The sequence below is a fragment of the Anguilla anguilla genome, chromosome 2 (genome assembly GCF_013347855.1).
Source record: "Anguilla anguilla isolate fAngAng1 chromosome 2, fAngAng1.pri, whole genome shotgun sequence".
Lineage (NCBI taxonomy): Eukaryota > Metazoa > Chordata > Actinopteri > Anguilliformes > Anguillidae > Anguilla > Anguilla anguilla.
In genome coordinates, this window is record NC_049202.1 from 71841799 (window position 1) to 71852259 (window position 10461).

A 10461-nucleotide genomic window follows, 5' to 3' on the forward strand; every position below is an offset into this window, starting at 1 on the left:
AAGATGGTGTGGAAAGTGTGCAGGTGGGTCACTGAGTTAGAGGAGATCCCGTAGAAGGACAGAGTGCCGGCCGTCCAGCCCCCAAACTTCAGTGGTCTGTCTGTAAATCGGGGTCACATTCTGAAGAGCTCCTCCCATTGTGCAGGGCCCTGTTGTTGGTGTCACCAAATTCCAGGCTCCAGGGCTTGTCACTGCTGCCCCCAAGAGACTGTGAGATCCCTCCCCTTTCCTGGGGACCCCTCTGTACGTCACCCCAATCAGAGCGCGTTCCGGGGGTGTGCCCGACCCACCGGACCCCCCCAGTAACAGCAGGTCCCGCGGAGACCTTCTCTGCACAGCACTCGGTGGGGAAAGAAGTCGAATCTGTCCGGGTGATCAGGGCAGGGGTTTCCCCCCCCCGAGTGTGTCGCCCTCCGGCTCTCCGCAGAGAGAGAGAGAGAGAGAGAGCTCCACGCGTGCCGTGCTGGGGTCCAGCGTGAGCCGACAGGCGTCTGCAGACGAGAAGAGAAGGGACAACATCTCCATCAGAACTTAGTGGATCAGAGCCGGGGGTCCAGTACTATCCTTTGTGTGTGCGTGTGTGTGTGTATAGGTGTGTGTGTGTGTGTGTGCGTGTGTGTGTGTGTGTGTGTGTGTGTGTGTGTGTGTGCGTGTGTGGGACCATCGTGGAGCAGCAATATTAGAAAGATGCCAGTCTATATATTGATGATGTGCATCTTTTTAAGTTAGTCTGGGTCTTGGTCGGAGTCGGAGTCGGAGTCTTGGCCTGCAGCTTGGAGTTGCCTACTGCCTACAGTCCACGTTGTCTGTTGTCTGCAATCTGCTCACCTTGACCACCATCATCACCATCATCACCATCTTTGTTAACAGGCTCTTCTATAACAAATTAAGGAAACTGGAGGACGGACTTTTAGACCAGAGGACCATCTTGTGTGGGATACATCTACCTGCCCGGTGAGATCCTGCAACCTGTGTTAAACCAGTGCATATGTTGAAAAACTCCTTTAGGACAAATATCTCTAACTCCCTGCTTTGCTGTATAATAAACGCCTTCTTGCATATTATATATCGTTTTGTGCTTAACTGGCTCTTCTTTCGGGTTGTGGTTAATACTGAGGTGTCTTTGTGTTACGATAGTGCACACCTGGTTATAGTAATACAGGTGAGTTACAGGTCGTAAGAGTGCACATGTGTGCATGTGTGTGTGTGTGTGTGTGTTTTAGAGGGAGAGATAGAGTGAGAGAAGCTCATGAGAGAGACGTCACTGCACTGTTGGAAGAAGAGAAGAAGAAGAGTCATGGACTCCGGAGGAGGAGTGGAGGATAAAAGAGTAGAGGGCAATGTAATAGGATCACATTTCACTCTGTTTCCCCTAAACCTTCTTCCCTCTGTTACTCTGCTCTCTCTGTTTTAAAGCCTTCAGCACAGACATACTTACATTTCCTCAGGCCTGGTTTGAGCCTGATTTCTCCTCCATGGTCAACACTGTAGGGACAGAGGGACAGACAGACACTGAGACACACGGACTGCACTGTGCATGGGGTGCAGCATGGAAACTGAGTTCTGCGACAATGGGAGAGCTCCACGCTGTAAGGACTTAGCTGACAAGCTTAATGCGTCTCCCTAGTTTTACTGTCGACAAAGCTGCAGACTCCACGGATGGTAGAACAGCATTTGGGTCTGTCCCAGAATGCAGTGGGAGTGGTTTTAACCAGAGAGGAGCTCTGTAGAAGCTCCTCTCTCACTATTCCTGACTCTCTCTCACTCTGTACTTACTTCAGTTTCTCCAGCCTACAGCTGGGGTCCTCCAGTCCAGCAGAGAGCGCTCTCACTCCCGACTCCCCTGGGTGATTGTAGCTCAGGTCCGGCTCCCTCAGGTGTGAGGGGTTTGAACGCAGAGCTGAAGCCAGAGAAGCACAGCCTCTCTCTGTCACCTGACAGCCTGACGGCCTGCAGAGAGGAGAAAAGTGCTCTTTACTCACACAGCTCTGCAGGAAAAGCAGAAATAATCATATCTGATGTGTCACAAATGCAGTGCGATACATTCATTTAGCAGGAGCTCTTATCCAGAGCAATGCAGGAGAACCATAAGTGTCATTTACTTACCTCACACAGACACTGAGTCACCCTGTTGGTCTGTTACTGACCAGAAGGGGTCACCGATGAGCAGTAGGACACATTCTTTATGCCTCCTGAGATCCCTCCCCAGATATTATTCACTTATGCACAACCCTGCTGGACTTACAGCCACAGTCGGCACTGGAATGGTCCAGATTGGACACCAGAGAGCGTCAACAGATACCAGAATGTGGGGCCATTCACAGAATAGAACAGTGCCTGGACAGATAACAGACCATGTGGCCCATCCACACACTGGAACAGTGCCTTAACAGATACCAGACCATGGGGCCCATCCACACACTGGAACAGAACCTTAACAGATACCAGACCATGGGGCCCATCCACACACTGGAACAGAGCCTTCACAGATACCAGACCATGGGGCCCATCCGCACACTGGAATAGAGCCTTCACAGATACCAGACCATGGGGCCCATCCGCACACTGGAATAGAGCCTTAACAGATACCAGACCATGGGGCTCATCCACACACCGGAACAGTGCCTTAACAGACACCAGTATAATTAATTACACACCACAGACATATGTCTGTCCCATAAGCCTTTACAGGAGGTTCATGAACGCAGAATGAGAGCAGAGCTTTCCTACTTGGTGCCAAGTACGTCAATGCTGGATCATCGTCTAATCCAAATATGACACAAATATGATCTGGTATTGCAAACGTTATTTGGTATTCCAAAATTAGAGAATCAAAATAAAATAAAATAAAATAAAATAATGATTACAGATGATTGTTAGTAACAATTCCAGTGTAAAAGAGCATCTCATAAAAAAACACGTTTTCAACGTACAAAAATGCCAAGTTACTAAAAAGTATTGATATCAAAATGACGCCAAGTTACGATACTACAAACAATATAGCCTATCTTGCCTCACCGAAATGACATAAGATGTATCTCAAAGCAATGCTACCCAACATTTCCTCAGTTCTTTCAAGTCACTTGGCCCTGTGTATAAGCATTCACTACATGGACAGGCCAAACATATGTGTGGATGGCTGTCTCACAGTCAAGATTGATTGAATAGGTGTGTGTATGTCCAATTTGTATTGGTATGTAGGCCTATGCATTTTGCTGCCCAGGCTTTCTGTTGCGTGAATGATAGTATGTTTCTTGGTACAAGTGTGTTCGTGAATGTGAATGTGAATGTAAGATGCTGCCAGGGAAATGTCCCCATGCGGATAAAGAAGTTCTCTATGTATGTATGTACAATATGTGTTTTACATGCAGTATTTATTGTACATAGCAAATATACAATAACTTGCACATGTACTCAAATTCAGTTCAGAAGCAAGTATAAACATGTTTACTGAAGAAATGTGCTTCCTGTCGTTGCTCAGCAGCAGTTTTGTACATTAATGAATTTATACATTAATTTCAGTGTACAATGTTCAATGTGTTCCATGAGACAATTCGAAATATTTGTCTCTTTGATCTGACAAAAAGTTTGCATGACATTGTGAAATGGTACGATTAGAAAACACAGGGCCAAGTGACTTGAAAGAACTGAGGAAATGTTGGGTAGCATTGCTTTGAGATACATCTTATGTCATTTCGGTGAGGCAAGATAGGCTATATTGTTTGTAGTATCGTAACTTGGCGTCATTTTGATATCAATACTTTTTAGTAACTTGGCATTTTTGTACGTTGAAAACGTGTTTTTTTAATGAGATATCAGTTCTTTTTGCAAAGCGTTTTATTATGAGAGTGAGAAATGCGACCCTGTAAAAAAACGGGTGTGGATTATGGCTATCGTTGTGTGAATTTGTACAGTCTGATGAGCGTGTACCGTTCAGCAGTTTCGGTTTGCTGTGAAACAGTGTCTGTGAGAAAGGATGCAGTGGCATAAGCGTAAACGAAGAAGAAACGCAGATGAAATATGGGCAGTTTATGTACTCACGGATTTGACGTCCATCCAACGAGCCTTGACTGACAAAAGAATCAGCAAGTCAGTAGAATTGTTAACTCCCTAGGTCGCAACTTGTGTAGCCTTCTGTCCTGTTCCGTTGTCTGTTATTTCGTGGAGATGCACTTTTAGTGTTAGTAAGGTTTATCCTTCTGTGCAGCTCCATTGTCTGTTATTTCGTGGAGATGCACTTTTAGTGTTTGTAAGGTTTATAAGGCATTTTGATAGGCTCATCTGCAGGCAGGAATCCTCTTCGCTGTTTTGCTAAACTAGAACCGGAGAACATGATAGTGCAGAATAGGAGCAGACGCATATGTCCCAGCAGGCTTTGCATATGAGAAAGTTACAACAGTGTGAGAGAAATTAGGATGAAATTACGAAATTCCGCAGTGGAAACAATATGTTTTTAGCAGAGTGGGCATGTAGGTGAAGGTTGACATGATCACGGAGTATAGTGCGAAGTAAATGGAGTGACCATGAGCGAGCTTATATTCCTTATCGAATGGTATATATAACAGTCGCTGTGTAGCATTATTAGTGAAAGTGGAGGTTTAAGTGACATGTGGAATCATTGCATTATTGTGTTTTTTTCATGTTCAGTGCTAGTAGTAACTATGAGTGAATCATGATTTTAAATGTAAATGTTTGAATGGGGAGTTGCAGAACGTACACGTAATTGTTTGTATGTGGCTAGATAGAGAACAGGGCAAGGTAACATGAATGTAGGAACGTGGCGTTTGCTCATAAGGTTTTGTACGGTAGCCAAGTGAAGAAATGTAGTTAGTAGAAATGGCACAGCGGTGAACTGGTGTAACTTTGTAATAAAAGGAATACATTTGCCGTCATGAAATGCATATGGGTGGCCATGAGTGAGTTTTGGTAAAGAAAATGTAATATAAGCGTAAGAGAACGTTAATGTAAAAGAGGAAAGTATCTGCCTGAGGACGAGGCGGGATTCAATCGTTCAACTGGAGGTTTACCAGTCTGCCACTTTGTTAGGGGCAGTACCATGACATATGCAGTGCGTGAAATATAATTAGCAAACCTGTCCGTGGCTTTAAAGAACACAGGCGAGTAAGCGCAGAAGAGGTCCCGTTGAATCCATATGGTTTTTCAATATTGTAGCCGGTGAACAATTGAACGTGCAGACGGTACGTCATAATACTGTGGTGCAAAAGCAATAATGGAGAAGTAGTAGACAATTATTAGTGAAGGTAAAAGCAGGTTAAAGGAGTAACATGGTGGTTGAACGTGACACTTCTCGGTTGTCTTTAGGCAAGAAGAAAACAAATGTGCATAATTTTTTAAAAATTATTCAGTCATTTCAATGTACTTTAAAATGTGTTTTTTTAAGCCTAAATTCCCCACTGTAAAAGTTCACCCGAACCGTCTGGGCGTGGTAATGAGAACTGTCAGTTATGTTCACTGTCAGTCAGCTATATGATTGACAGACCGTGGCCCATTACCATAGCTACCCCCACGATACGTGCTGTTTTTGGGAGACTTTTCACAAGCTAGCTAGCTTAGTAGTATATGAAGTATAGCGATAGATAGCTAAGGTAAAGACGTTGACTTATATCCAATTATAATTTTTGCTATCTAGCTAGCCAAGTTAAGATGAAAGCACAACTATGACGTCCTCATAAACGCAAACTAGCTAGATAACGTGAGCTAGCTAGCTAAATTGATATAACCAGAAATAATCTAATAGTCCTTAAAAGTCACTGTAATGTAAGTGAACCTAACGTTAGTCAAATGTGTGCATTGTCTTGCCTGTAAGGCAGCCGCGCAAACTATGGGTCTGGAGTTATCCATGGGTTTACGGGGCGTAGAAAAGGGGAGAGGTGTGGGAGTACTGTGTTCGTGACGGACCAAGTTGACAACTTTGTCAACCGTTTGAAAACAGGACGGTAAATGTAAAACGCATATTTCTCCAAAAATGCAGGACGGACATATTTAATACTGTACTCATTGTGTTTCTTCAATGCCTCCTGTGCAAGTAAAACATAAAAATGAGAAAGTGTGAAAATCACCATGGTACTCCTTTAAAGAAAGGTGCTCTTAGCTGGGTTTGGACCTTTGACCTTGTGTTCTCAAGACTGTAACCGTCCCCACTAGGCCACAGGCGGACTAGCTGTTTAACCTGCAAATGTTTCAGAATAGAAAGGTATCGGTATTTTGCGTGTGTATGCGCGTTTTTGATTGGGTCGTGTAGGTGAAGATTTGGCTGGTGTCAGTGGAATGTCCAATGGGGAGACATGTTGTTAGTGGGAAAGGCGGCAGGAAAAATAAGAATGAGAAGAAGAAAGAGAAGAAGAAGAAGGAGAAAACGCAAAATCCCCTTAGTTTGGGGCTTTATTGTGTGGACATGTGAAGTTGTTTATGAGTTCTGTTTGTTGAAATGGGGTCAGAATGTACAGAATTGAATGTTTTTAAGGGCTGCGTGTCTGTGGCTGTTGTGGTTATTTCTGTGGGGAACCCTGAAAAGTGCCAAACTCTCAGTGCTGTATAGGTATGGGGCATGCCCCCGCCAAGGCGTAACTTGGCGGGATGGCATACCTGCCATCCCAATCCCAAAAAGATCAAAGCAAAACACCAGGTCATCAGATAAAGGCACAATCATGACACAGCAGTATAGATAAATGATCCTGCTTGCACTACCTCTGTAAGCATATCACACCTGGGTTAACCTTTGTATATGGGCTGGGCGCTGACCCATAAATATCAAGATCTTTACTCCGCACCCTACCATTAAAGACACCATGACATCACTTTTCCAACAATATAAAACATGATTACATTGTACTATGGAGAATGTAAAGTTCACATAATGCTGATCCAGTTGGATGTTTTGCAACTGAGCACCGTCTCTTCATCACAATTGCTGACTATCTGTCAGCACAGTAAACAGTCTGTTTTACTATGAGGGTCTGATAAGAGGCAGACTTACGTGAACTGCCTTATAAAAATGAATTAAATCAGATCTCAAGAGGATAAAAGTGGAAAACAGCTCAATTCAGTCTGCCTTTTCTGTACAGGACTGAGTGTTTACTGTTTTTTTGTCCTCATGGACACCAGCGTAGTAACAAAAATTCAGTAACTTAATTACACATAATGCATTTAGTAACTTAATTACACATAATTTTATTTTAACAAACAGTGAACTGCAAGAGTACCAATTTAAAATCTGCAACGTGTGCAGTACAACGCTTACAGAATTATATATTACTGTTAAATGAATGTATATTTCAGCAAAAAAAAAAAAAAAAAATCGAAAGAACCAAAATTTGCAAACTGATTCTAAAAATGGTCTCTTATGAAAACAGCAGTCTTTTCATTATTCCAGGTACATTCAGTTCATTCAGCAAATGTTTTTTATCCAGATCCACTTACAGTATAAGAGAACATTCAGTGCATTCATCTCATATAAATCCAGACCCAGACAAAAAAAAGAATCCTACGCTAGTCTGCGACATCACTAAAGCACTAATTAAGTTAGCAGTGCTAACAAAGAGGCAAAATACACATCTGGCATACATACACATTATATACACTACATGACCAAAAGTATCTGGACACCACTTGTCTGGGGCTGTTTTTCATGTTTTGGGCTAGGCCCCATAGTTCCAGTGAAGGAAAAATCTTAACGCTACCAGCATACAGTCACATTTTAGTTTTGGGAAGGCCCTTTCTAGTCTCAGCCTGACAATGCGAGGTCCATACAGAAATTATTCTGTTGTGCACAATGTGGAAAAACTTGACTGGCTTACACAAAGCCCTGACCTCAACCCCATCCAACACATTTGGGATCCATTGGAAAGCCAACTACCAGCCAGGCTTAATCGCCCAATCAGTGCCCAACCTCACTAATGCTCTTCTGGCTGCATGGAGGCAAATCCCTGCAGCAGTGCTCCAACGTCCAGTATAAAGCCTTCTCAGAAGAGTGGAGGTTGTTACAGCAGCAAAGGGTGGACCGACACCATATTAATGCCCATAATTTTGAATGAGATGTTGTATGTCAGGTGTCGCATAATTTTGGCCATGTAGTGTACGTATGTAACAAGCTGTAACATCAAAAACTTAAAACCATAAAAACACCACGGTATGCATTACATTAAAGTCACTTAGCAGATGCGGTTACATGAAACTACTAACAGTACTAGAGAACATCAGTGTTAGTCTCAAGAATACAAAAGTGTTACAACATCAAAACACAGAAGTGTTAGCCAAACAAAAAACAATTTGTATAGTCATAAAAGCAAATACCACAAGTCGGATAACCCATCTTTGTAAAGCCATTCATATAATCATATAACATTATCATTAAGGAAATCCAGAGACAGCGATCCGGTGATAAGCAGCCATGCAGAGATGGGGACAGCTAGTCACCTCGTATTCAGTGCCGTGACAGAAAACATTTCAGTGCGGTCATGAAAATGAATAAACATATCAAGTGGCAACATCAAAATATCAAAAGGTGCCACAACCTCTCCGCAATAGCGATGGGAAGTCTTTCAGGAGGAGTGACTCAGAAGATTCCAAACCTTTCTTTCGTGGTCTTGTGATTCAGGCTGGTTAAGGCTAGTTTCATTCGGTTGGGAAGAAAACCGCCATGAACCTGCAATAATAAACCTGACGGTTTAGAGAAACTTTATGTCGAATGCTAGTGGGCCGTGCATAGAGAAGCCAATGAAGAAGGACACCCTCCTGTGTTCCCCTCCACACAACTGGCTTTTGTACACTGGATTGACCTCAATTTTTACATCTGGGTTCGGTGTGTCTGCTAAAATCGTCTTTCTCTGCACCATGCCGTATGCTCTGAAGAGAAGGTCCTGGATTTTCCCATGCTTCCATGTTTCACTTTCTCCCAGGCAGCCAGACTGTGCGCCAGCAAACTTCTCTACATCTGCACGGCTGACCAGACGACCGTAGCTATGCCTCTTTCCCAAGTAGAAATGGACCACAGGTTTCTTGGCATGCCAAACAGATCCCATCTCATGCCAGAATGAGGTCCTCAGCTGAGAGACATAACTTCTTATTGCTGGCAAAAACTTTCAGCTACTGCAAGAGGATTTGACCCTGGCCACAAAAGAGCGACTGCAATGAAGTGCAAAGCCCTGCTGTCCTCGTGTGGGATGCAATCCCTAAGAACCTCACACAGTAAATTCAGGAGTTCTCTGTACGGCAATATGCATTTAGATGCTGGTTTGATGGCTGCAAGCACAATATTAGCATAGATGTAATTCACTTTGATTTTCACAATCCTGGCCATCTGAGATGTTTTCTGATTGAATTCATACGTCCTCACAATATCCTCCATTGTTTCACCGGAGGTCTTGTTTGAGAGGCTGTCAAGGAGCCCAAAATGAGTGTCAGCTTTGTGCAACTCCAGAAATTTCCAACCCTCATGAATCTTTGCCATGGTGTTCAGGTTCTTGAACATCCAAAATTCAGTGGCATCTGAATTGCAGAAAAGTACAACGTAGCGACGGAAACATTCAGAAAGCTCTTTTGCGGTTCTTTCCTTTTGTTTGTCTCTCTGGGAGTATCGTGGCCCCAGGTCAACAAAGAAGGCATCCAGGAAATTGAAGAGATTTTTCATTGTGCTCTTAAGGTTACAAATAAGTTCACCAAACTCTTCAAGCACCTGATAATACTCTGCATGTTTTTGCTTCTTGTCATTCCTGCCAACATCCTGGATTTTTATTTTTCCAGACAGGACCCGTTCCATGATACTGTGTTGTGCAGCATTAGATGAAGAAAAAACAGGGACCTTTTCCAAAATGTCCAAGATGGTCACAGCAATGTTGATTTCTCCAAGGCAACCTGCTATATTGTAAGGGGTGTTATCTCTCCGCACTTTGGCTCTGAGTGCAATCTCCCTCTTGGCGATATTTTGGGTTTCTCTGAAGGCATCTCGTGCAGATCTTGCCATTTTAAGACAATCCCTGAGTTTTTCTGGTGTCATAGGATCTTTGTCTTTGCTACGCACAATAGCATGCTTCAGCTCATGCTTAATGACTTGTGCACATGTGTCAGACATGTAGGAGCTTTTTGGGGAAATCTCTTTGGCTTTCCTAGCCCACTCTTTTGCTAGCATGAAATCCTTCTTTTTCAGGTAGTGGTACCTGGCAAGAAGCTGAGAGACTATCGCATCTTTCTCAAAGCGCTTTGCTGCATTGTGCAGGACCATTTCCTCAGCCCCTGGTGTGTCCTTGGCAATGGCGTGGATTACAGGAGAGAACCGACTTTCCTCCTCCAAGTGACACCGCTTCACCAACATGTTGCGCATATCCCACATGAGTTTATCTCTCCCCTGTGTGCACTCATAAAACGTACTGTCAGTCAACAGCATATTCAAAATCATAGCTCTTGAAACACTGTAAGTGGTCACAACTTCCTGTAAACAACACT

At 43.4% G+C, this 10461-nt stretch overlaps 2 protein-coding genes across 3 annotated transcripts in view; both read right to left on the minus strand.

Moving 5' to 3' along the window:
• The window catches only part of LOC118219617 (cytochrome P450 2K1-like), a 607214-nt gene that overhangs the window by 129550 nt on the left and 467203 nt on the right, over window positions 1-10461 (minus strand). The window lies entirely within an intron of this gene.
• Window positions 7149-10459, minus strand: LOC118219640 (sterile alpha motif domain-containing protein 9-like; the record flags this gene model as incomplete). Its single annotated transcript, XM_035402974.1, has 1 exon — window positions 7149-10459. A coding segment is annotated over one exon (1377 nt), but the record flags the coding sequence as incomplete, so codon positions are not given.